Source organism: Acomys russatus, chromosome 11 (assembly GCF_903995435.1).
Source record: "Acomys russatus chromosome 11, mAcoRus1.1, whole genome shotgun sequence".
Taxonomy (NCBI): Eukaryota; Metazoa; Chordata; class Mammalia; order Rodentia; family Muridae; genus Acomys; species Acomys russatus.
The window spans coordinates 57,529,473-57,556,694 of record NC_067147.1 but is presented as its reverse complement, the minus strand read 5'-3'; the positions used below and the strand labels follow the sequence as shown (position 1 = coordinate 57,556,694).

Here is a 27,222-nt window from a genome sequence, read left to right as displayed (position 1 = left end):
CTGAGGAGATGCTCACAGAGTCTCCAAAAGCTCCAGCTGAGGATTCCTTCACTTGACCATCACAATCTCTGGTAGGCTGCTTCCAGTGGGTTCCATCTTCACGCTCCACAGCCTCTGAATGCTTCTGCTTCACCCGCGGCAGTCATCCTTCCCCTGCTCAGGACCCTCCCCTGTGAGCGGAGTTGGGGTGGTATCTGTTAGCTGCTCTTGCTTGGCTTCCTTTTGATCAACCTCACTGTATTTACTGGCTACCGCCACCATGAGTCAGTCTGGTCATTACCATAGCTCTTGCTGCCCACTAGCTCATGGAGGCCTCCTGGGCCCCACTTGCCTCTGGAAGATGAGTTCATTCTGCATGCCCCGGGGAACCTCCACTTCAAGCCCAAGTCACCGTTTACCATGCATGCTGCATTTTCTTCAGTGGTGATCACAGCCCAGGGCACAGTGCTTACCTTCCCAGCTGTACTTCTCCCTCCCTCCTGAATTGTGAACAAACATTTTGGAACATCCCTTCAACTTTGAGACAGGAGTGCTTCCCCTTGTTAGTAGCCCTCACAGTTAGTCAGCAGGAGATAGGTATTACTAAACAGCAGAGCCTGAGGCTCTTTATTGCCCCTCTACTGAGCAATAGGAGGAGGCAGTACGGTAGCCTTTTACAGCACTAGACAACCACAGGGCAAAGGCCCCCATCTCTGTCTTGAGCTTGAAAGGCTGGCTGCTTGGTCCCTGAGTAGGGAGTGGAAGGGAACCTGCATGGCTGCGGATGCTGACTCACATAGTCCAGTGGGCATAGAGCAGGCCAAGGAGGATGAAGATGGCCACAGAGAGTAGCATGTTCTTCCGATTCTCTCGACGAAGCAGCTTTAGCTCCTTCTCTGGGAGGAAAAAGATGGGAACAAGACAACATTGAGGCCCACCTAACTGCTTCTCCTTCCCAGAATGGACACCGATATCAGTGTCTGCTTCTAGCCACTTTCATACCCCAAACCCTGGCCCTTGATCTGCCTAGGCTCTCATAATCCTTTAGCTAGATTTAGACCTAAGAGCATGCCTGACTTGCTCAACCATTTCTCTGTGAGTACAGTAGGGTATGCGAGACACCAAAAGGGCCACCCCTGAAAGCCATCGGCAGGCATGTGCCCTCACCCGTCTCAGGATGGGCTATCTGGTGCTCATCCTTCAGGAGTCTCTTCAGATCAATTGGGCCTCCTTGGGCTCACACAGTTGCTCAGTTCCTGCTGCCGGAAGGCGCACTAGAAGGCATCCTGATAGTCTTCCGCTATATTCAGACCCAGTCACCACTTGTGCACCGGTTCTGCTTTGCAAAGGCCAAACTGATGTCCTGGCCACCACCTGTACCTGTGCAATGGATTAGAACTGCCAGCCAGCTCTGGGCTGAGTAGAGAAGGAAGAGCCCTCTGCAGACCACAGTCTTAGCCTCAGGGCAGGAGGGCTGGGCTCTACTTCCAGCACCCAGAAGGTGGCAGCATTGCTCCATCCGCAAAAGCTTTTCCTGTCCTCTAACCACTCCACTTCCAGTGTGGTTGTTCTGCTGGGGTGGGGCGTGGGATGCAGTCCTGTCTTTAGACATGGTCCAGGTACACCCCAGAGAATACAGACCCCTTGCTACTGCTTCCTCCGGACAGAAAATGAACCCTTCCCTCCCAGGCAGCTGGCTCCCAGGTGCCAGGGATCAGAGAGGAACTTTCTTACCATACTTGGAGGCTTTGCTCATGAGGGTGGTTCTCTCCTTCTCCAGAGATCTCCTGTGGGGAAGGAGTTTACAGCTCAGACCATTTTTTCCTGTCTTAACTAGAGGGACAGTAGATCTTCTTGCCTGTTTGAATAAGGGTGTGTGTGTGCGTGAGTGCGTGCGTGCACGTGCGAGTGTGTCAAAAAGTAGGATCTCAGGGGACCAGAGTTGAAGCTCAAAGTTAGGGATCCTTTTCCCTTGGCTTAGAGGGGCATGATTGGACAGAGGCATTACCTGTCCTCAGGACTCAGCTCTGCCCTGTCGAGCCTGGAGGTCACAGACTCCAGGTCCTTCCGACATTGAGACAACTTCTCCTCTAGCCCATCAATCTGAAAGAGACAAAGGCAGAGAACCACAGCTTTCTTAAGACTGGCGCCTGGAGAGCTCACCTCCAGGTCCCCCACCCCATGTTTGCACTAGACAGGGCCCAGCTTTGCTGTTAACAGAGTGCTTCAAGCTTTGAAGTGACGGGCTAAGTCCTGGGAAACAAGAAGTGCGTGCTGCCTGCATCTGACCCTCTGAACCAGGCACAGGTTGGGGATAAAGAGGCAGAACCCCAGGTTAGCTATGTCTCAACAAGAACAGGTCCCTGTTGTTTCCACCAGAGCCTGGCATCCCACAGAACCTGCCCCATGGTAGACTAAAGGAATTGAACACTGCAGAGACAGGGCAAGGTCCCGAGTACTCCATGTGGGAGGGAAGGGGCTTAAATGTCAAGGGGCTTAAAAATAGGGGTGTTTTCTTGGTAGATGTGAATCATCCTAATAGTGCTATCTGTGTTGTCCCAATAGGCATTTTTCTGAGAATCAATAAAAATTGGCAAAACAATGCAACTTAAACCACCTCTATTCTTTCTGATGTGGCTCTTAGGCAGAAATGCTGCCTATCACCAAGGTCAGCATAACTTGATGGCAAAGCAGCTAAGCTCCTGAAAGGAAGGCCGCCAGATTATCTTCTTCCATTTGCTCAGTTATCTCAGAGATGTGATTTTAGAGAAAATACCCAAGTTGTGGGAAGTGGTTTGTAAAATGCTGGGCAGGACTGTCCACACCTGTGTGCCAGTGTCATGCATCTGGCATTGAATACCACAGTTCTGCCTTGACTTGCTCTCTAGGTGTCTAAGTGGCTACCTCTCTGGGTCTAGGCTGGCTGGCTAGTGCCTCACTTTTGGTGGCTAGTTGTGTTGAGGGCTCCTTGGAACCCTGTAACTGTCTCTGTTCATCTCTGACTTCACTCACCCTTACCAAATCCCCAGGAGAGACACCAAATGCAAGGACAGGGCTCCCTAGATGGAATGGCTTTTCTGAGGAGTCACAGGGGCACACGTATGTGGGTCTCAGCTCCAATCTTTATAGGAGCTACCCCTGCAAGAATCTTGCCTCTTAAACGGGCTGCTCAGAGTCTGGATGCTCCGTGTGCTAGCCTGGGGCCAGGAATCAGGAAAGTTAAGTCTGCCTCCTCTCTGGCCAACAGCCAGCCACCTTAGATATTCCTGGGTCAGCCACTTTGGTGAGTCCAAACAAAAGGCCAACCCCTCTCCTGCAGCCGAGTCAGGAGGGCTCCACGGGAAGGAGTAACCTACAGAGTCTCAAGGTCACTGCATGGTTAACTGTACCATTTCTCTGCTGATGAGTACCAGCTGCAGCCAGCAGACTGGGCAGTCCCCAGAGAAGCCACAAGCCGCCTTGGAATTGCACTGTAGGGAGGTGCACACTGGAGAGTCAGGCTTGGGGACAACAGTCTGATATGGGTACTTCTGGCCACATGTCGTGTGCCCTTCACAGACTGCCTGAGGCTGTGTGTCCTCATATGGCACAGGAACCACCATTTAGACCATGATGGGGCCTAAAACTTACTCCTGCAGCTGAGCCTCCTGCCCTGGTAGATCGCATTCTGTTTCACCTAGCAAAGCCAGCCCTTTCTACACTACCCCTCCTGTTAGATTTTATCTGCCCAGGCTAGAAGCCCACAGAATGGCAAATTCTACTTGTGCCTGTGACCTGGCCTGCAGCTCCTTAGGCCACCTGCCACCTCTCTGCCCAAAAGGCCTAGTCTCCCACAGTCTTCCTATTTGTGGTTGGAGTGAGCGGCAGCTCAGCCTGAGTGGATTGAGGGGCTGGAGACAAACGGTTAGGAGTTTGTACAGCTGACTTCTTAAACCCTTGTGCACACTAAAACAAGAAAACAGCTGTGCTTCCATACTGCTAATGCAGCTTGCCCCAGATGTCCAGTCCAGGTTCAGTTCTACCTGCTGTTTTTGGGCAGGGCCCTGGTTTGCGGGCCATTCTCAGGAGGGATCAGGTTAAGGATTTCCATCCCTGAATGCCTCTGGAAGGTGACCAGGTGCCCAAACAAGTGGTAATTGCCCCGGAGCAAGGCCAGGAGCTCTCGCTGAGCAGTCTTACAGCTGAGGCTGTGGCCAAGTCGCTCTGCCATCATGCTCTGGACAGGGCCTGAGGGGCAGGCAGTCGGGGGCCTTTCTCTGAACAAGCCCAATTTATTTGCAGTTAAACTGAATATCCCTACTTTCATTTGCCACTTTTTAATGAGGCTTAAATGGGCGAACACAAATCAAGGTTTTAGGGACTTGGTTCTAACCTCTCTCTATGAATATGTATGTCCTGCTGACAGTTCTGATTCCCTTCTAAATAGCAAGTTCTCTTTACAACTGCCTGGTGGTGGCTGGGGTGGGTGGTGGGGGCTGAACCTGAAGGGGGCTCTTCAGGAGGCTGCAGACACATCCTTAGAAGGAGACTAGACACCAGCAGCACTTGAAGCAGAGACCATTGTCAGAAACGGTTATAATGGGGCAGAGACTCCTCGACCAGGCTGTGGAAGAGGCAGGGAGGGGTGGTCATAGTGCTGCTTTTAGATGTGACCAGGGGCCACAGAGGTGGCTGCACCTTGGAGAAAGCCCTCAGTTGGAGTTTTCAGTGAGCTCTCATGTACATGGGTTATGAACTTTACAGCTGTGGGTTCAAATCCAAAGTCCTCAGTTCACTCCCTCCCTGCCCTCAGGACAAAGGCAAGCCGGCAGGAAGCTAGGCCCAGCGGCTATGAGCTTTAGGATCAGAATAAGAGGACGGATCTCAGATTCTACAGGAGTAGGGTCAGGGCTGAGCAAGTAGTTGGACTAAAAGCTTAAAGGTGGGGAGGGTGCACCGTGTGAAGCGCAGTATAAAGCTCTAGCTGTAACTGGCCACGAGTCACTTGTGAATGAATGGCAGGCTGCTTAGTCTGCCTGTGCCCCAGGTGACAGACATCTGTGCTGTGAGGGTAATGAGGTGCTTGGAACAGCACTGCACACAGGTGGAGTTTAGTGCCAGCTGCTGTTAAGAGAATGGAACTCACTGGGTCTCTGCGGCTAGAGTGGGAGAGCATGAGCTGGGGTTAAGGGTGGCAGGAAAGCCCTGCTGCCACCGGCAGGCAGCAGTGGGAGGGAGCCCCTCTGGCAGGATCTGGCTAGTCCTTTGTGGAGGGGTCCACAGGCAGGCAGTGGGGACAGCAGGGCCTCCACCATGAGTCAACCCACTAGCTGGCACAGAGCACGGCACATGAGTAAGCTCTGTAATCTTTTTGAGGGATGGTGTTGGGGTAGGTTCACGTGGCAGAGGCCAGGTGTGGGGGAATCCAAGGTGAGAAAGTGAGATCAGCAGAGCTCTAGACAGAAAACCCAACTGAGGCCCAGGGAAGCAGTGGCCCTCTGAGGAAACAAGGGCAGCACAGGGAGCCTGGCAGTCAGATTTGGCAAAGCTCTAGGGGCCTGGCAACCAGTAAGGCTAGGAGCAGGCATGGGTATCCTGGGGACTGTGGCAGAAAGAGGTTCAGTCAAAGAGATGGGACCTTTTCCGGTGGAAAGGAGAGGTCACAGAGCCACCCAGAGCACCTGCCTGGCAGAAGAGCGGCAGCTGGCTACAAGTAGTTTAGGTGTTGAGACTGGCCATGGTAGAATGGGTGTCCCTGGTAGATTAAGAAACATCCACGTGCTGGGCGTGGTGGCGCACACCTTTAATCCCAGCACTTGGGAGGCAGAGGCAGGTGGATTGCTGTGAGTTCGAGGCCAGCCTGGTCTGCAAAGTGAGTACAGGACAGCCAAAGCTACACAGAGAAACCCTGTCTCGAAAAACAAAAACAAAGAAACATCCATGTGCTATGCTTACACCCACAAAGAAAGTGGTGTCTGAGGGAAGAGGAACTAATGGCTGAAGCAGGCTTGCAGTCTTCTGGGAGGAGCAGGGACCTGAGACACGGGGGGTGGGGGCTAGGGGGGTGGTGCTGGAGTTTTTGAGCTAGCAAACTTCTGGCACCTTGTATTGAGAAGCTAAAAGGTACCACATAAATCCCTGGGGAACAGTCTGGTCTTGTTGAGACAAGCCTGGAGCCAGCAGTGACTGGGCAGTAGCTAAACCTGTCTGTGGAGGCAGGGGAGAAGCAGAGGCGGGAGGAGCGGGAGGTAAGGTGTGGAGAGGAAGGAGCGGCCCTGAAGACAGGGAGTAGGCGCAGGCATTGCACTTAGAGAGGCCTGAATGTGAGGCCTGCACTGCAGTCAGGGCGTGCTGGGATGGCAGGAGAACTGCTGCAGGTGGCAGTCAGGGACTCCTCAGAGCTTCCCTCTCCAGCCCCAGGCCAGACTAAGAGCCCCTCCCTGACTCAGGAATACAGCCTTACTCCAGAGCTTTAGGCAAGTCTCCCTGGGGGTCCTATGCACCATAAAACCACCGTGTTAAGAGAAACTGTAAAATTTGTCTGAAATCCCCAGGAGGCATCTTTTCAGAGGATGGAGCCTTCAGGAATCAAAGCCCCAAATAGGCTCCTCAGAGGCAGGGAACTCGTGCCACTTGCACAGACAGCTGCCCCTGCATGGGTCAGGTCAGGCCCCACAGGGTGCCAGCTCTAGGGCTGCTGAAGGAGCTTGGGCAGCTTTTATTCCTCTGACAAGCAAGAGCCAGCAGGAGCACAGGCTCTTCAGGAGAGTAGAACAATTAAACAGCATTCAATAGAGCACAGGGCAGCTGGGAGGCAGCTGCTCCTGGCCCAGTGTCAGCCACTGCAGCTCCCAAGGGCCAGGCTCTCTCCCTGGAGCGGCCAGGGGTTCCCCTGGGGCTTGGTTCAAGGCCACACAACCCACTCTGTTTTCTAGGTTGGGAAGAGGTTCCTCTCTGTCTAAGGCCTTGCTCCTGGGAGCTTCTGGCCGGCACATGACAGTATGCTGGACAAGGGCTTGCCTTGGGGGATCAGGCAGTGGTCATGGGGCATGCCCCACACCTCCCTGGTACGGAGGACTCAGATGGTGTCATGTGTCTGGATGAGGGCAGATCAGGAGCAGAAAGCACTGGGAAACAAGAGTCCATAAAGTGGATGCAACAGCTGGAACACATCTGCAGCACTCTCAGGCTCTGTTCTAGACACTCCACATGGGAGGATGGACAACCAGAGTCCACATCTTACAGACAGGCAGACTTATAGGAAGGAAACAGCTTGTCCAGGTGTGTGTCCTAATCCCGTCACCCCACAGTTGAAAGCTGTAACTCAGCCCAGGAGGCAACTTCCACCCCACCACCACCTCCTCATGCCCTAGGATGGGCAGCGTATGGGCAGTGACAGCTGCAGGCATTTAGTCTGACTTTGTATCCACCTTACAAAGGGGCTGTCACTACTGGCAGAGAGCAAAACTCTCAGCAGAGGTGGTTAGCAACTTGGCAGAGACGGCTAGAAGATGAGGGACTGGGCCCAGGTACATGTGCTTTCCTCAACACCAGTCTTTTATCCAGTACCCTTCATGAAAATATCCACAACCAACATGGACTACTGACATTAAGAAGCAAAGTCAAGCATCGCCTGGCTGAGCCTGCAGAACTCTGCTGGTCTGGCTTCAACAGATCCTCTACCCTGAATGACCTTGTGCCTGCCTGTGCTTGGTCTCTTTTCACACAACAGATGCACTGCCTGGAAGGGCCTGCCTAGAATCTGTGTGCTAGGAGATACAGGCGCCAGGAGCCCGGTGTCTGTCTTCATACTCAGCTGACTGTCTTTTTTGCAAACACCCTCCCCCACATTGCCATACTGTCACAGTACCCTCCCAAATGTGCACAAAACACATCCAGTTTAGAGAAGGAAATGTGTGGGCTAGCTAGCTGTGCCTGGTAAAGCCTCTCCCTCCCCTCCCCAAAGGGCATCAAAGTTTCCTTCTCTAATTCAGTGCCTGGGAGGCTGGTCGAGGAAAGCCAGTGTCATCACACATCAGGAGCCCTGGGATGTTTACTGTAACGGGGAAAGGCGCTAGACCGCCTGCCTGCACAGATGGTCCTAGCAAGAGCACTGAAGCTTTCCATCTAGGGCCGCCAGGCCATCCAGCCAAGTCACAGGGGACCATGTGCCTCATCTTCCAGGTGACTAGCCTCAGACTTAAATGGCTGATCCCCATGACACTGCTTAGGTGGTATTTTTCTGCAGAGGAGGCTCACAGTACTCTGTGGGGGCAGAAAACATACGAGGGTCCCCCAAGTCAATATGCCTAGTGCAAAGTTTCTCTTCCTGGCAGAGCAGCCTTCCAGTTTTTCGTCAGTGACTAGTGATAGCCAAGGGGACCACCACACCTGAACACTAACCCCACCCCAGCTCATGAGGTTGCTGTAGTCCAGGTGAGCTGCCCAGGTCCGCAGAGAGGAGCTGTGTGTGCAGCTTTGGAAGTCACCCTGCAGGTCAGACTTTGCTCTAAGTCTTTATCTGCCCCCAGCCAAAATGGCGTCTGGGGTTTGGTTTTTCTTCTTTCTCCCCAAAACTATTTTTTGATAAACTGGCAAAAGCATCTCCATCGCTGAAAGGCTCAAAGCATTTTTCAAGAGCTGGCATCCGCCCCATGCCTTATGAATTCATTAATTAAGACGCTGGCAAACAGCCACTCCACACAAGCTGACATCCAGCAGCGTTAGGTAATGAGGTTTTAGTCTCCTGACCCCCGTTAAGTGGAGTGGTGCCAGATGGAGGCTGCCAAGAGAGTCACCTGCCCGATGACGACCTGTCGCTTCCACCTGTGCAGGTGAGGCTCGTTTAAGGGTCAGCTCTGAACGGCCCTCAGCAAGGCAGCTGCGTGTTAGTGCCCGACCTCAGCCCCACCTGTACACCCCACCTGGAACCAGCCCTGCCTCCTGGCACTTATGCCAACTTGGTAGGTCACAGGAGACTGGGGGCTTCCTCTAGGCTCGTGTTCATCCTAGGACTCCTAGACTGGCTAACTGTGGTCACAGTTGATGCTGGCCAAACCATTTCTTTCCCGAAGCCTCCACCCAGCCTGAGTCCCCTTCAGCCGGTCTGCTGAGAACCAGGAGATGCTAACTGCTTCCCACTTATCCCTTTCTGAAGACACTGTTAGTTGGCCAATCCCCTTAACTTGCCCCACTGCAGATGTTAGAAAACAGTCTGATGACAGCCAGGGTCGCACACAACTGAGCTTTGGGCAATGAGATGTTCCAGATTATCATCTGAGCGACTCCTGGAAGTTTATGCTTGGCTAGTAAGAGTCTTGATTTACGGCTGACCGTGATCACTGGAGCTGTGGCAGCTATCCTGTGACTACGGACACAGATGAGGGTATGCAGAAACCCTAGCCCTGATACTAAGTACTAGCTGCTGAACAGAGCTAAGCTGCTTGAACCAATGTAGGTGCTTTCTTACCATTTCCCATGGGGAGAACAGTATTCCCATGTGCATAAGAAACTTGGAAACTTGGTACATAGAAACTTCCCAAATGGACAAATTTGTGTACTCAGCACCAAATTTAGCCAAGTTATCCCCTCCAAGGTGTCAGTTGGGGACATGGCTCAGCAGCAGAGCACCTTCCAAGCGTGCAGGGGCACTGGGCTCAAACTCTAGTGCTGCAACAGGCTGGGGCCAGCTAAGACCCATGCTCAGTAACTTACGGCAACTGACCAAAGGCCAGCTACTACAGAGGCAGAGTTGGGGAATGACTAAGGGGCCTGGCTACCTTACAGGTAATCACCTGGCACAGCTGGCCCATGGCTACCCTGGGGTGAGGGCCACCTGCTTGGTAATTGTTTCATTATGACAAGTAACCGAGGACTGTCTGCAGGGGCTGAGATCTCACTTGTGGGTCTTTCACTGTACTTGTCAGATTAACAAACTTTTTTTTATTAAATCACCACTTCACTAGCTCTGAGCGCACGACTTTTAATAAGAGAACAATATCTACCGCTAGTGAGCATCCAGTGCACATTCAATACTCAGACCCGCTGGGGACGACAGAAAAGGAAGCGGAGGAACAGCCAGATGCCAGCAAGGCCCAGGGTTACAGGTTTCAAATCCTTGAATATCCCAGCAAACAGTAACCTTAGAGACGAACCCAAGGATACCTACGGGCTCATACATTTTTACACATCTACCTATTTACCGATATTTTAAATATCCGTGCAAACATCTATAGAAGCGCAGTGTTACTGAGGAGGTAGAATGTGCTGGAGATAAAGCTCAGTGCTAGAGGGTCTGCCTACTGTGCTGGTCTCTCATTATGTCACAGCTGGCTCTTGAGTCCCAGCTGACCAGAGGCACAGATTCTCAACACAAAACAGTACACAATCAGCCCCGGTCAAGTCTTGTCTTTGCTCTGAAACGCCACAAGCCAGACCCTCCACGATCTGCTCTTATTTATTTCCCAGCTCCTAGAACAGCCCACTAAGCTTGCTCACTAATGGTATTTCCAGCCCAGGGTTGCAAATGCCTCCACAATCCTCCCCAAACAACATGGTCAGGTGTGCCACAGCAATTACCCAGGAACCTGGTACCAAGTTCTGTTTTAATTTGCTCTTCTATTGTTGTGATAAACAACACGACCAAAAGCAACTGGAGGAGGAAAGGGTTAACTTCAACCTACAGTTTACTCAAGGAACTCAAGGCAGGAACCTGGAGACAGGAGCTAAGCAGAGGCCATGGAGGAAGCTGCTTACTGGCTAGCTCCTCATGGCTTGCTCCGCCCGCTTTCTTAAACAACTCTGGACCATCTGCCCGAGGACGGCACTGCTCCCAGTGGGCTAAGCCCTCTCATGTAAAATCATTCATCAAGAAGATGCCCCACAGACCTGCCCACAGGTCGTTGTGATGGAGATAATTTCTTGAAGTTCCTTCTTACTAGATGGCCCTAGTTTGTGTCAACTTGACCAAAACAAAACCAAAAAAACCTAAGCAGCACCCTATCATTCGTAAGGCTGCAGAACGGGCGGAGCTGCTCCCATATAAAGCACTAAGAGAGCTAGGCGTGGTGGTGCAAGCCTGTAATCCCAGCACTGGGGAGGCAGAGGCGGGAGGGTCAATGTGAATTGGAGGCCAGGCTGGTCTACAAAGCGAATACAGGACAGCCAAGGCTACACAGAGAAACCCTGCCTCGAACCCCCCCCCCCAATAAATAAAGGGTACTAAGAGATTACATGTTGAGTTGAATTCAAATACTTAAAATTCGGGTAGAGCACTTGCCTAGCAGGCAGGCAGGCCTGCCTCTAGATCCAGCATAGACAGGTAGATAGACAGACAGACGGGTAGACAGACACTGTGTCTGCCTGACAAGACAGTTTATTCCTCAGTGTTACTAATGAGGGAACCAAAGCAGGAAGAAGGAGATGGACTCAGATCTGCACAGGCCGTGAAGCAGGAACAGCCTTTGCTGGTGGCCACCTTACGCCAGGCATACTCTGAGCACCTGACAGCCGCACGGGGAGAAAAGGTGTGATGTGCAGGAGACCTGGTCCCTATGACATGCCAACCCCTTCTCACCAGGCCATCAGGCTGCAGCTGAGCATGTGGGCTCTTGGCTAAGGAGCCCATTTCCCAGCTGCCCTGGTAGGTAGTGGGGCCATGCACCTTGGCTCTTACAAAAGGAAAGCGGGCAGTCTGGGCTCAGGGTCCTTAATACAGTGGGCATTTCTACTCTCTCCTGACCAAGGTCATACCCGTGAGGTATGTCCTACCTTGTTGATAAGGTGGCAGGACCCCAGGTGCACTAGACTAGAGGCTGGCAAGTGAGGGCCTGGGAAGCAAACATCCACGACTTTCTCTTTTTACAAAGAAGGGCATTTTGGTTGTTGAGATGTTTCTCACTATTGTCGTCGATGGTGACCTTAAACTCATGTGTTTTTTTCTCAGTCACCTAAGCACACAATTAGCTTTAAACAAGGCCTGACCTCAGTGAGGATCACATGTAGCATGGGCTGGGCTCTGTAGTAAGGGTGGTCTTGAACTCCTGATCTTCCCTTCTGTTTCCTAAATGCTGGGATGACAGGCATATGCTATCATTACTGGCTATGATAGTTAACCTTTTTTCAAGACTTATTTATATTTTATGAATGCTCTGCTTACATGTTTGTGTACCACATACGTGTTTGGTGTCCAAAGAGGCCGAAAAAGGCATCAGATCCCCTGGAACTGGAGGTAGAGAGACTGCGAGCTGCCATGTGGAGGGTGGGGACCAATCCTGGTCCTCTGCAAGAACAGCCAATGCTCTTAACCACTGAGCCATTTTCTCCAGCCCCAGCACTTAAAGTCTTTAAAATTGACCCAATATTGAATTAGCAAACCCTGAAGTGGGTTGGGCTTCTGCAAGCTCTGGTCAGCATTTCCATCAACTGATCCATTTACAACGTTCTCAGATGTGTGTTTCCGTTAAAGAGATCTTATTTAATAAACGGACGATTCTCGTTAGCACTGAACTCATTGCCCAGGGCATCATGTAGTGTCGAGTTGTTTCAGGCCTGAAAAGCGGTTTATCTAACAAACCGATTGTCCCTACCAGCCCCATCGCAGCCCTGGAACACTAGACAGTACTTTAGCGCTGTGCTTAGGGATCCCTTGAAGTAGCAAAATCACCAATTAAGAGCAGAAAAATGCAAAAATCATGGCACTAGAAAGCCCATAAAAGGGACATTTGTTATGGCACAACAGCCCAAATAGGGCAGGGCCGTTCTTGCTCAGTCGCAGCTGGAAACGCGGCTCTCAGGTGACTCCCATGAGCTGCCGGTTTGTTTTTGCAAATATGCTGGCACTGATCTGAGGCCACCAGACATAGGACAGTGAATAAGGCTGAAGAGAGCTGCAACAGAGGCATCCTACACAGAGGCTGAAGTAGGTACTGTTTGACTCTACACAAGGTCTCCTGACCTCTGCTCCAGGCTGTTAGAGATAATGACATTTTCATCAGTCTTGAAGCTTCTGAGTTTTGGGGTTTCTGTTACAGCATCTCACCGTGCTCTAATACAGGCTGTCAGGTCTCCGCCCTCGCACTGCATACTGTCAGCTTCTCTCAGCATGCACGCTTTAGTCTTTTAGAAGGACAGTCACATTTCCAACAACTTTTTTTTTAAGCCTATCAAGCAGGCCAATACCTGGCTGGAGAGGTGCTACTACAGTCATCTGCTGTTGCTAAAATTCATTCCCAGGAGGAGACATAAGCAACGTCTACCCCTCCTCCAAAACTCCAACGGCAAACAAGATTCACTCTTGGGTTTACTGGGCTTTCTTGAGAGTGGGTGAGAGGTTACTTACAGGGGTGTCAATACCCCTTCCCCAACAGCCCACACTTGGAAGGCTTTTCCTTATCTGACAGGGATGAGGGCTTCCCCATAGCCACTGGGATGGAGCTCCCCCGCTCCTTGGCTATATACTGTGGCCCCGCCCTGAGCCCATGTGCAATTAAAGCAGAGTTGCATACAACAGGTGATGGACATAGGGAGAGGCTGGGGACTCAGGTGAGGATCTTTGACCCTCCCTTAAACCTCCATGTGGCAAGTAAACAGTCAACATGAACTTCCTCTGGTGGCCATGGCTTGGCTCCCAGGACAGTCATACATACCACCAGCCTTAGCGTGGATACGCATAGCTTATGTAAAACACACAGTCAGGTCTTCCTGAGTTACCTGCGATGTAAGAAACGGTCCCGCCTCCACTTCTGCAAGCTCTATAGCGGAGACTCTTGAGAGTCACTGAATCAGCAGGAGGCCTCTGGGAGGGTGACCCCAGCGGTGTCCAAAACTTCTGACATGGAAACCCCTGATACTGCCATCTATAAACATGTTGGGTCACAGCCCTATGGGACCCAGGCTGCCTATGCTTTCTATGGCAACCGAAAGGAACTGAGTCCTCACTTCTGGAAAGCCCACTTGAGGCTCGTTCTCTGCTCTGTCACCTTCACCACTTCCACCTGGCTTCCACTTTTTCATTTCCTCTCCCTCTTTGGGGCACGGTCTTGCTCTGTATCCCAGGCTGGCTTTGAACTCACAATCTTACAGCCTTAGCTCTCCAAGTCCTGGGACTGTAAACATGCACTACCACGCCCAGCTCCTGCGTTTTACTTAGAACCTCAGTTCCCTCGTCTATATGAACATGACAGGAATGCAAGCGAAGAGTAGCTTCTTTTCATGTGTGACAAACTATTATTTTATTTTATTTTTGGTTTTTCGAGACGGGGTTTCTCTGTGTAGCCCTGGCTGTCCTGGACTCGCTTTGTAGACCAACTGGCCTCCAACTCACACGCCTGCCTCTGTCTCCCAAGTGCTGGGATTAAAGGTGTGCGCCCACCACGTCTCGCATATGACAAAATATTTTAAAGGCCTTCCCTAACGCCAATTCTAGAATTCTTTCCAGATTCCCAAAGATCCTCGAAGTAATTTCCAAGCTACAAGCTTTAACATCCCACAGGAAAAAACTGGTCGCTTCTGGAGGCGGTTAAGCCACTAGCAACACGGATAACAGAAGCACACTCACCTTTGAGTCTTAGCTCCATGATGGTCCCCTCACCTACAGGTCCCCAACACCTTTGGTAGTCATTGTCCCTTTTGGCTACTCCTAAATTATAAAGTCTCGCCTCAGTTTTCGAGTCTCTGCCCTTAGAATACCCACTATGGGGCCCCGTTCCATACCTCTTCCTCCGGGGATCCCCTGGCTTCTGGACCCTCGTCCCTGCCCTCTCCTCATCGTGACCCCCTCACCTCTGGGTCATGCCCCTTCACCTCGGGGGGGCTCTCGAGAGCCCTGTCCTGTCCAGGCCTCTCCCACAGCCACGTCTCCCTCGCTTCCTCCCGCTGGCCCCTCGACCTCGCAGCCGCCGGGCTGACCGACGCCCCTGCGACGGAACACAGCGACTAACCACGTGTCCCCAACCCGACTTCTCCCCTCACCTCCTGAGCGACGCCAAGATTCTCCCGCTTCTTTTTAGTCATATTGCTTGCTGTGTCCCGGTACTGGAACGGCCCACTAAGCCGCACTGCGCACGCGCAAATCCTCGTGCTTCTTTTTCATTGGCCCGCGCTGCGGAAAAAGGCGGGGCTACAGCAATCGCCATCTTGTTGAGGGCACGTCTACCCGCAGCGGCCATGTTTGTGAGGGACGTCCTCTAGCTGAAAGTCTCAGGGCATAAGATCTGCCTAGAAATAGTAACTGGTCTTTCAGTGTGTAGAGACCTCTTTACACACTGAGAACTTTTTTCTTTCCTTTTTCCTTTTCTTTCCTTCTTTCTTTTTGTTTTTGGGGTTGTTTGTTTGTTTTTGTTTTTTCTGTGAAGCCTTGGTTGTCCTGGACTCCCTTTGTAAATCAGGTTAGCCTCGAATGCACAGCGATCCGCCTGCCTCTGCCTCCTGAGTGCTGGGATTAAAGGCGTGCGCCTCCACGATCGGCTTCCTTCTTTCTTTTTAAAACATCTTCAATTTTGCATCGTTCAGGAGCATACCTGCACAGTTTGTTTCTTTGTTTTGTTTTCGAGACAGGGTTTTCTCTATGCAGCCCTGGCTGTCCTGGAACTCACTCTGTACACCAGGCTGGCCTCGAACTCACAGAGATCCTCCTGGCTCTGCCTCCTGAGTGCTGGGATCAAAGGCGCGCGCCACCATGCCCGGTTTCTGCACAGTTTCTGTCAGTCCTATGACAAACATGGCCCTCACAAACACGGCCGTGCCCTCAACAAGATGCTCAGCCTGCAAGCCCTGCTCCTTCAGGCCCAACTTGACCCACTCTGCTCTTTGGGTTCTAGTATGGCCTTGTGCTGTTAAGCCTTTCCGTCTTGCCGTGTCTTCTGGAGAGAACACTACAGGCGACACAGAGAGGGCAAGCAGCATGCGCTGTCCAGCCTGGGATTTGCTGGCTTTCACCTTGTTCTGTGCGTTCCTTTACAGGCTTGCTCATGCTTAGTATTGTACCGGGCTTAGACCTGTGGTCTCTGAGATGTTTCCACTATAACCCTATCACAGAACATAGAACCGCAACCAAAGTTTTACAAGTCAGTACCTTCAACATCTGTGCAGTACTGCGGTTTTTGTTTTACTGTAGAGCATGATGGGCCACACGCGTGGTCTCCGTTACTTAGGATAGTGAGGTAGAAGCATCATTTAGAGCCCACACATCTGAAATCAGCCTGGACAATAGTGACACCTCAACAATTAAAGAAAGCTTTTAATTAAAAAAAAAAAAAAAAAACCAGAGAGAGAGAGAGAGTGAGTGTGAGTGTATGTGTGTGTGTGTGTGTGTGTGTGTGTGTGTGTGTGTGTTTGAGTGTGTGGCAAAAAACCTACCAAGTAGGTAGATGTGGTCTAAAGGAGTGGGGTATGGTTAAAAAAACAGTCATAAATGCTATCAGGTAAACACACTCCATTCTTTTGGAAGGGGCGGGGTTGAGACAGGGTTTCTCTGTGTAGCCTTTGGCTCTCCTATACTCACTTTGTAGACCAGGCTGGCCTCAAACTTACATCGATCCACCTGCCTCTGCCTCCTGAGTGCTGGGATTAAAGGTGTGCGCCATCATGCCTGGCTACACTCCATTCTTTTAGTTTGTTTGTTCGATGTTTTAAAAAGATTTATTTATTTATAATTAACATACACAGGGCTTTGCCTGCATGTACACCCACAGGCCAGAAGAGGGCATTAGATCACATTATAGGTGATTGTGAAACACTATGTGGTTGCTGGGAATTGAACTGAGAACCTCTGGAAGAGCAGTCAGTACCCTTAACCTCTGAGCCATCTCTCCAGCCCCTGTTTGTTTGATTTTTGAGACAGGGTCTCTCTGGGTAGCCCTGGCTGTCCTGGACTCACTTTGTAGACCAGGCTGGCCTCAAACTCACAGCGATCTGCCTGCCTCTGCCTCCCTGAGTGCTGGGATTAAAGGCATGCGCCACTACCCCTGACTCATACATTCAATTTGTTTGTTTGTTTTGTTTTTTTCAAGACAGGGTTTCTCTGTGTAGCCTTGGCGGTCCTGGTCTCGCTTTGTAGACCAGGCTGGCCTCGATACATTCCATTCTTGTGCTGGACATTAACCATAGGGCGGAACATCTCTGTGCTCAGCGAACAGAGCAAACATCTCTGCAAGCGCAGTTCTGTCCTTCTGTGTTCCTTTCGAAAGATAGATTTGCCTGGGTGGAATTACCAGGTCAAAGATGACGAGCCCAGAATCGAAGCTCCTTGTCTTGGAGTCAGTTATCCCTGTACTACCGGAGCTTGTTTCTCCGTGTGAATAATAACCCCACTCAGTGTTTGGAGGGGGAAAAAATGTTTTCAGATCTGTGTTTGCTTCTTGATAGAGTCCTTGAGTGATGGGGCTGGAAGGGACCTGAGATACCATCTCACTTGGCCGCCTGACTGCGACCCACGGAGAGAGAACATGCAGTAAATTCTACCTGAGCAGGACGCAGGCTGTTGAAGTTGTTTAGTGCAGTTCTCAGCTTAACACCCAGCACAGGAAAACCTTCCTCAAGAACATTGTCTATCAGCTGTCAATCAACAACCCCTATTGTCAAAACACTCTTCCAGCACTGGGTCCAGTCCCAGAAAAAGCAGACTCTGCTCCCCAATTATCACAGGCACTGGCCCAGGGGAGGTGAGAAGAGGAGGAAAAACACTGTGTTCTTTTACAAGTGGCTCCTTCTGCATTTCTTTGGCACCAAGAAAAAGCCACAGAGCTCTGGGCGTGCCTCATGCCAGTCACATTTCCTCCTCCTAGCCCCGTGCAAAGTCAGGAAAGCTCTCAGCTTCCTCCCTGAGCAGCCTCATGTTTTTCCAACGAGGTCTGGGTCATGATGAGAGGCTGGAGAGAGGGAACCACAGGTAAGGACATTTTAGCTCTTGCAGAGGACCTAGCAAGAAGACCGAGGTTCCATTCCCAGCATCCACCTGGTGTCTAGCAGCATCCTGTAACCCCAGCTTCATAGCATCCAACGCCCTCTTCTGGCATCCTTGGACACTGCATGCACACGGTGCACAGACAAAACTCCCAAGCACATAAATAAAATTAAATAAGTCTTTTAAAAAGCCAGGTGCCGCACTCAGGAGGCAGAGGCAGGTGGATCTATGTGAGTTTGAGGCCAGCCTGGTCTACAAAGTGAGTCTAGGACAGCCAAGGCTACCCAGGGAAACCCTGTCTCAGAAAAAACAAAAACAAAACAAAAACAAAAAAGGGCAGATGCCTTTAATTCCAACACTTGGAAGGCAGAGGCAGGCAGATCTCTGAGTTCAAGGCCAGCCTCATCCACAGGGGAATTACCAGGACAGCCAGGGCTACAAAGAGGAAACACTCTCTCAAAGAACAAAACAAAACAAACAAACTCAAAATGGGCTGGAATCCAAGTCTCTGTTTTCGTGGGTTATAGTGAAAAGGAGGACTTTTACAGTGAAGCCATCCTGCACCCCAACCCCACCTCTGTCCTTTAGCAGCTGTACAAAGTGGCAATGTGGAGCGAGGTACTTCAGTTTTCCAGAACCCAGTTTTCACATCTGTTAAGGGAGCACATCAAGCCAGGGGTAGAAGTCCCTTGTGAGAATTGCTAAGAAGTTGCAGCTGCAGAGTGAGTGACCAGGAAAGCCTGCAGGACTGAGGAGCCACCAGCCTGTGACTGGGTTTTGGGTACCAGTTGCTGCCATTTGTTCCCTTGCCTTGAGCCTGGTTTCTGTTAGCCTTCACATTAATACACATTAAAACATTTGTTGTTTAGAGTTTGAGGCAAACACCTGGACTGTGGAGTTCACTGCAGACAGCGGCGCCCCGAATGCACAGGCATCTCTCCACAGAGGGGCCTCACCTTTTCCTCTCACTGCTTGACCTTGTGCGGGGCCGTCCGTCACAGTTTGATGTGTCAGGGCAGCACAGATTGCTGACCCTGTTGCATATGAGGGGAGGCTTGGGCACGCAGGTAATCCACTCAGGTCTTTGCACACCCCACTCCACCCTGGCTTTGATTGCCACCCATGCTGTTCACTGAGCTTTACTGCAACCTAGCCTGCCAGTCCTGCCCAGGCGCGGATGGGAGTCCTGGGGGATGGTTGTCTACATGTGTGTCTTTGTTCCCCAGTGAGCTGTGTGTGCCTAAACTTTTTTTTTTTTTTTTTTTTTTTTTTTTTTTTTTTTTAGGGTTTTGGAGTGGCTAAGGCAAATAGAACATGTGTGTTGGCAGGCAGGAGGCTTGGGTCACTTCTGGAAGATTCTCACGGCACAACCTTGGGCTGGTCAAGCCTCCCCTTTGGCTTTTTCTTTCTCTACAAAACGAAAAGAGCAGCAGGAGAAGCCAGCTTAGAAGGCCCGCCATTCTGTTGTCATGAGCTTGTTGTTCGAAAGGTGCCCAGACATAAGGCGCCACGGTTAACTGTAAGGTAAGGCATATGCCGTAAGAACGAACCCATTATTACCCTCAAGATATCGTTAATCTAGTTAGAGAGTCAGACTGACAAGATGAAATATCGAATGCCAGACATGGTATAATTAAATGCCAGCTGCCTGGTGCTTACAGTTGCTGCATTCGTGGCTCCAATGGAAGACAATGCTAGGGCATCTGCGGTGGCTTGGCAGGGATTCTAGATCAGAGGGCGCAGATGAGACTGGGGTGGGTGGTGATGAAGAGAGGGCCTCCCGGTTGGTAAGGAATTCCGCGAAGAAGAGCCCCATCCAACTTTGGGTAACAGCACTACAGATGCTGGACTCTGCCCAAGCTCCAGATGGTTCCTTCCACCCTTCTCCTCTTTCCGGGACTAGCCTGAACTGTGATCCCAGGCTCCTGTCCCCAGCAGTGCCCCTGAGGGAGCCTCTTCAGAGCAGGGCTGAGCGAGAGCGGCATCACTCACCGTCAGAAGCACTTCAGGCAGGAAATGAAGAGTTTCGTAGCTGGTTTTAAAATACGGTGGGAGCTGATTTATGTTTGAGTTTTGTTCCAGGGCAGCAGATTATAGCCCAAGTTCCAAGGCAAAGGCAGCGGTGTGTTTATGGCTTGCTCGGATGGGTTTCATGTCTTCGTGGTTTTTATATGTTTCAGATATAGAAGCCAAGATGCTGGGGGGAACCTCATATATACCCTGGCTTAGATCCAGCTACATTTAAAAAAAAAAAAAAAAAAAAAAAAAAAAAGATGATTTTTTTTCCCCATATCTTACTTGGTGTCCAGTTTCTAGTCAAGTTAAATAATAAGTAGATAATCTGGGGGAAATCATGAAAACAAAAGAATGGGGGATTATTGAGGGCACAGAAATCCAGATTATTTTGATCCCACAGAATTTTTTCTTGAAGTTTTCTAAGACATAGTCTCATGTAGCCCAGGCTGGCTTCAGATTTACTAGGTAGCTGGGGATGACCTGGAACTCCTGTGCCTCTGCCTCTATCTTCCAGGTGCTGGGATTACAGGTGTCCACCACTGTGCTGGGTGTTAGGCATCAAACCCAGGGCTTCATGCATTCTAGGCAGGCCCGCTCCCTACTGAGCTAAACCCCCAGTCCCTCATCAAGATATTCGGGACAAGATGAGCCTTGTGGTCCCATCTTGGGGCTCCTGTACCTTTTATGATTCTATTTTGGGCCCTTGAGCATGAGCCCCCATAACATAGCTTTCTCCCTGGTTCTGCTTGCTCTCTCACTGATTTCTCTTAGCTCTATCATGGTACCTATTCCTTTCAATTTAAGGTGTTTGTTTTTGTTGGATGTGTGCGGGTGTTTTGCCTGTGTGCGTGGCTGTGTGCTGCATTGGGCCTGGTGTCCCTGCAGGCCAGAAGAGGACATTGGATCTCTTAGAACTAGAGTCACAGAAGTCGTAAACTGCGGTGTGGGTGCTGGGAACTGAGTCCAGGTCCTCTGAAAGAGCAGCCAGTGCACTTTACTGCTGAGCCAATTCTTCAGCTCCACAGACCCTATTTTTAGCTTACAGTATGATGCCTGGAATCCTTCTTTTTTGGGGGGGCGGGAAACATAAAGGAACATGAATAAATCAATAAATACATCCTGTGTTTGTAAATGTGACACTTTGCTCTTCCTACAGCAGTCTGTGTACCCACTAGGTCTGTGGGTAAGGAAGGTAGAGCTGGCTTAGTCACTTCAATTTTGCAGAAAAAGGAATGAGGTATATCTGTAAGTAATGTGGCCTGCAGAAAAGGGCAGACCTGCTCCTCCTCCTGTGTAGAGAAGCAGAAGGCTCCCTTTGAAGAAGATGAGAAGAGTCGGGCGTGGTGGCGCATACCTTTAATCCCAGTACCTGGGGAGGCAGGGCAACTGGATCTCTGTGAGTTCAAGGCCAGCCTGGTCTACAAAGTGAGTTCAGGACAGTCGAGAAAACCTGTCTTGACAAAAACAAAAAACCACAAACCAAACCAACCAACCAAACAAAAACAACCAAAAAAAAAAAAAAAAAAAAAAAAAAAAAAAAATCAAAAATCCCCCAAAACAAAACCAAAATAATTAAACTTGCCTTGTTCATTTGTTTCCTTCCTTCTTCCCTTCCTCCCTTCCCCCCCAATAAATGATGCTTCTCAGGCTGGGGAGAAGGCCAACTATTAGGAGCACTTCCACAGGGCCTGAGTTTAGTTCTTAGCATCCATATCAGGGAGCTTGCACTGTCTGTGGCTCCAGCTCTAGGGAGTCAAATGTCTCCAGCCTCTCAGGGCTCCTGCACCTACCCACATGCATATTTACACAGCTACACATAATCTACAAATAAAAACATAATTTAAAAAAAAAGATGCGAGCAGGGCAGTTGTGGCCTATCTTGGGAGGCAGAGGCAGTTGGATCTCTGTGAGTTTGAGGCCAGCCTGTTCTACAAAGTGAGTCCAGGATAGCCAAGGCTATACGGAGAAACCCTGTCTCAAAAATAAAATTAAAGGGGGCTGGAGAGATGGCTCAGTGGTTAAGAGCACCACCTGCTCTTCCAGAGGTCCTGAGTTCGATTCCCAGCAACCACATGGTGGCTCACAGCCATCTATGGTGTGATCTGATATCCTCTTCTGTTTATAAAGCACTCATATGTAATAAATAAAATAAATAAATCTTTTAAAAAATTAAAATTAAATTAAAAAATCAAAAGAAATGATGCTTCCTGCAGGCCAAGCTTTGGTCTCCCAGACCCACGAGTCAGACCCTGTGTTGGTCTTTTTTTCGTAGCTGGACTTGGGAGGCAATCATGACAATGCCAGTCACATCTGGGAGTCCAGGTGGGACATCCTGCCCAGCTGTTCATCAGCTGTGTGGTGCGGGGCATGCCATTTAACCCCTGAGCTTCCGTCCCTCGGTCCGTGAAATGGGGACATCAAGAGGAGCTACTTAATCAGATACGTTTGTGATAAGACTCAGGATTTCCCCCACTAGGCAGATGCTTTGGCACTGTGTTATATCCCAAGACCACTATTTGGCCCTTTGAGACAGGGAGTGTCTCACTCTGTAGCCTGGGCGACCCTCAGACTTGCAGTAACTCTTCTGCTCCAGCCAGTCTAGCCCTGGGATTACAGGCACACACCATCATGCCTGGCCTTAAGATTCCTGTTAAGATTCAAGAGTGCTCGGAGAGACGGCTAAGAAGTTAAGGGCACTGACTGCTCTTCCAGACGACCTGGGTTCAAATCCCAGCACCTACATGGCACCTCACAACTCTGTAACTCCAAGATTTGCCACTCTCACACATGCATACATGCAGGCAAAACACCAATGCACATAAAATAAAAGGTAAATAAATTTTCAAAATACATATTTGGGGTGGCAGTGGCACACACCTGTAATCCCAGCACTCAGGAGGCAGAGGCAGGCAGATTTCTGTGAGTTTGAGGCCAGCCTGGTCTACACAGTGAGTTCCAGGACAGCCAAGTCTACACAGAAAAAACCTGTCTCACAGGGAGTAAAAGAGATTAGAAAGTGTTCAACTTGTGGCCTGTGGGCCATGAGGACCCTGGAACCTGAAACAGATTACAATACAAACTGACACAAAAACTCAAAACATTATGAGATTAAAAAAAAAAAAAAAGAAAAGAGTGCCAGGCGTGGTGGCACATGCCTTTAATCCCAGCACTCAGGAGGCAGAGGCAGGTGGATCCCTGTGAGTTCGAGGCCAGCCTGGTCTACAAAGCAAGTCCAGGACACCAAGGCTACACAGAGAAACTCTGTCTCAAAATAAACAAACAAACAAACAAACAAATAAATAAAAAAGAAGAAGAAGAAGAAAAAGAAAAGAAAAGCCCGGTGGTAGTGGCACACTGCCTTTAATTCCAGCATCTGGAGAGGCAGAGGCAGGCAGATCTCTGAGTTTGAGGCCAGTCCAATCCACAGAGCTAGTTCCAAGGCAGCCGGGGCTACACAAAGAAACCTTGTCTTGAAAAACCTATCAACCACCAACCCACCCATAAAATCTTCGACCCAAAATTTGCCTATAAGAAGTGTAGGGATAAAGACGGAGCAGAGGTTGAGGAAATGGCCAACCAATGCCTGGCCCAACTTGAGACCCACCAACCCTGACACTATTAATGATACTCTGCTGTGCATGCAGACAGGAGCCTAGCATAACTTGTCTTCTGAGAGGCTTCATCCAGCAGCTGATGGAGACAGATGCGGAGTCCCACAGCCAAACAGTAGGCTGAGCTTGAGGGGGTTTGTGGAAGAGTGGGAGGAAGGAATGAGGGAGCTGGAGGGGCCAAGGACACCACAAGAAGACCTACAGAGTAAACTAACCTGGACCCACGGGGCTTCCCAGAGACTGAACCACCAACAAAAGACCATGCATTGGCCAGATCTAGGCCCCCTACACACATGTAGCAGATGTGCAGCACGGTCATCATGTGGGTCCCCTAACAAGGAGAGTAGGGGCTATCTCTGACTGTGTTGCCTAACTTCAGATCCCTTTCCCCCGGCTGGGCTGCCTTGTCTGGTCTCAATGGAAGAAAATGTGCTTAGTCCTGCTGTGACTTGAGGTGCCAGTGGTGGGTTAGTACCCCTTAGGGTCCTCCTGTTTTCTGAGGAGGGGGGGAACGGGGAGGAGGGAAGCTGGAGGGCAGGGCTGAGAGGAAAGGAGGGTGGAGGCTGGGATTAGGCTATAGAATGAGTAAATAAGTAAAATTAATTAAAAGAAAGAAAGAAAAACCAACCAACCAACTAACCAACCAACCAAACCTCAATTGCGTGGCTCTTGAGGAAGAACTTTGTTAATAGCACCGTGCCACGATGCAGAAGTTATAGATAGACCCTGATTGCTGATAGTTGTCACACCACAAATATAACTCAGTTATTTTGCATAATTTTTCATACACACACACACACACACACACACACACTCTCTCTCTCTCTCTCTCTCTCTCTCTCTCTCTCTCTCTCTCTCTCTCTCTCTCTCTCTCTCTTTCTCTCAAACATCCCCATGAATGAGATAGAATATATGAGTCTGGTAAAAAAAGGAAGCTGGCATTCTGCAGAGGCGATGGCCCCGCCCAGGGAAGCAGACTCTGGAATCGGAATTGAACCCAGGGCCGGCTCCTTTGGACCGCACTTCCCAAACGACAGCATTGTTGGCTGCTGTCAGGAAGCCAGTTTAGTGGCTTATAAAGGGCACTGTCCCTGGAGACACAGAGTCCATTAGAGAAGCCAAATCCTTTCCGAAGGCTGCTTGGTGAAGACACAGGATGGGCTCTGGAAAGATGCCCAGAGCAAAGCCTGCTTAAGCTGGCATGCCCAGGCACTTCCGGCCAGGGTCTACCCACCCTCTGCTCTTCCCTCCTGCTGGTTCCCAGCACCCATGTCTTATGTGAGTTTCCAGAACCCAGACTATCCGACCCAGGGGCTAATAGCACTCTCTCATCACTCATCCACTGAACACATATTTATTAAGCACCTATGGTATGCCCGGCACAGCCAACGCAATGGCTCAACAAACATGAATCCAATCTCTCCTTGAATACATGAGAAAAGTGGTCCCCAAGAGGGGTGACTGCTTTCCTAGAGACAGACTACAGAGAGTAACTTTCTTAAGCTTAAGGAATCTTCTGGAGAGCTATCCCTCACGATGGTCTCGTTCTCCTGAGGCTGATGTGAGCCGAACTTCCTGGTCACAGCTGATTGGACCAGAAGATAACAGCTGACTGAAGCTGGGCCAACCAGATTTTACCTTCTAGGTGTTTGACTCAGGAAAAAAGAAGGGTCAAATCTCCTGGAGTGGAGCTGGAGTTACAAGAGGTTACAAGTTCAGCGGACATGGGTGCTGTGAACCAAACTCAAGTCCCCTGGGAGAGCAGTCAGTGTGCACAACTGCTGAGCCATCTCTTCAGCCCCTGCTTGTTGTTATTATTTTCAATACAGGGTCTCACTCTGTAGACCAGGCTAACCTCGAATTTAGAGATCTGCTTGCCTTGCCTCCGCAGTGCTAGGATTAACAGTGTGCACCACCACACCCGCTGTAAGAATACTCCAAATAAGACTGTGGTCCATCCTCTGATAAGATGACTCAGTGGGTAAAAACACTCACCAACAAGGCTGATGACCCAAGTTCAATTCCTGAGAACCACATGGTGGAAGGGGAGAACAGAACCAAATCTTGAAGTTGCTGCTGACCGCATATACTCTAAATAAGTAAATAAATTAAAAATCAAACATAAGGAAAGAAAAAAGACTTAGGCTCAGCTTGGACTCAACAGAGGCCGCCTGGCTAAACCCCATGTTTTCCCGTCATGCTAACTGGGAGGCTGAGATGGCCTCCGCAATGACCTCTCAGAACCTTGTCCCTAGCATATGATTTTTGAGATGCCAAACATATTCCCATGACCCAAAGGGGGTTCTCTTCACTTCGGGGATGGGCTCTCTGGGACATGCCAAGTTCCTTAACCTCTAAAGCCATAGCCTGAAGGGGGTTAGTGATGGGCTCCAGGGTATGTCACAGAAGAGTGGCTGAAGCCACTAGCCCTTGCGTCACCCAGGGCCTCTCCCCAGCTGTGTATCCTGATGCGACACCACCCTCCATCCCCTCCTCTGGTGCTGCCCACTGGTCCCTGATCTCCTCTGGTTTCTCACAGCCTCAATATGCATAAAGCACTCAGAAAAGCACAAGACAAACGCTTTTATTCTGTGTGGATAACATCTTTTCTTTTGAGTTAGAATTTGCCAGCAGATCTTTGCCAGGGCCTCAGAGGTGAGCCTTCCCTCACATCTTTCTAGCCACCTCCATTTCCCCTGAGATCTACCTTGGACTGATCACATTTTTTTTCCCCACATAAAAACAAGTTGTATTCAAAGCCCGTGTGTGCCAGCCACATAAAAAGCTGTCTCTGCCTTTGGACAAGCCTTGATGTGTGTGTTGTACCTTTGATGAGGTGTCATGTCCGCTCCTATGCTCCCCCGGGGCAGAGGTTGACCAGGTGGTTGAAGTTCTCATCATACATTCTTTGCTAGTTGTCACCTAAGCACCTACTGTGTGCTGAGCTCTGTAGTGGGCCAGGGGCAAGGGGACAGTCTGCAGAGCATCAGATGGACACGATGCATTGTAGGTATCTGTGGACACACAGCCTGTGCGTGCACCGCGAGTCTCTGTGGCCATGGTTGAGGCAGGCATCGAGGACGGAGGCCTGGAGGCAGGGAAACACAAGAAGGGCTTAAACAGGCAGTGTAATTTCACACCCATCAACTCACAGACATCTGACAAACTCAAGTCTTGACAAGGATGTGGGGCCATGAAAGCCCTGTGACATGGCTGATGGAGTGCAAATTGATACAAAACTTTGGAAAACAAATCATCCCTAAAAAGTTGGCAGTGCAAGGGCCTGGGGATATGGCTCAGTTGGCAAAATGCTTGCTGTGGACCTCAAGGGTCTAAGTCTGACTCCCAGTATCCACATAAAAAGCCAGATGTGTTGCAGAGACAGAGATGGACAGATCGCTGGGGCTTGCTAATTGATGGGCTCAAGACACACACACACACACACACACACACACACACACACACACACACACACAACAAACTTGAAATGCCACTTCAGATATTCATAGTTGACACATGTAAACATGCTTCCAATTCTTTACTGTCACAACAAAGTACAATTAAAATGTCCATTGTATTAGTCAGTACCTATTGTGATAATGCTGAGTAATAAACAACCCTGACAGTCTCAGTAGCTTACAAAAAAACCATTTACTTGCCCAGTGCATTGCAAGTGGACTGGGGTGCCTCTGCTCAGGGAAATAATAGGAGAAGAGGGCAGGGCCTCCTGGGGTG

The 27,222-nt window shown here is 50.2% G+C and overlaps 1 protein-coding gene across 1 annotated transcript; it reads right to left on the bottom strand.

Annotated features, from left to right (window-relative positions):
• Positions 1-79: 79 nt before the first annotated feature.
• Positions 80-15,009, bottom strand: Ccdc167 (coiled-coil domain containing 167). The gene is made up of 5 exons (XM_051153395.1): positions 14,929-15,009; positions 1,988-2,082; positions 1,714-1,766; positions 776-875; positions 80-170 (listed from the first exon to the last, which is right to left on the bottom strand). Exons 1-5 carry the CDS (start codon positions 14,968-14,970, stop codon positions 158-160), a joined length of 303 nt encoding a protein of 100 aa, XP_051009352.1. The 5' UTR covers positions 14,971-15,009; the 3' UTR covers positions 80-157.
• Between the last annotated feature and the right edge of the window lie 12,213 nt (positions 15,010-27,222).

Coding starts and splice junctions, on each gene's coding strand:
- Ccdc167 (XM_051153395.1), bottom strand. CDS start 14,970: ATGACTAAAAAGAAGCGGGAGAATCTTGGCGTCGCTCAGGAG. Junction 2,083..14,928: donor ATCTTGGCGTCGCTCAGGAG/GTGAGGGGAGAA, acceptor TGTCTCTTTCAG/ATTGATGGGCTAGAGGAGAA. Junction 876..1,713: donor GAGCAAAGCCTCCAAGTATG/GTAAGAAAGTTC, acceptor TTTTCCTCCCAG/AGAAGGAGCTAAAGCTGCTT.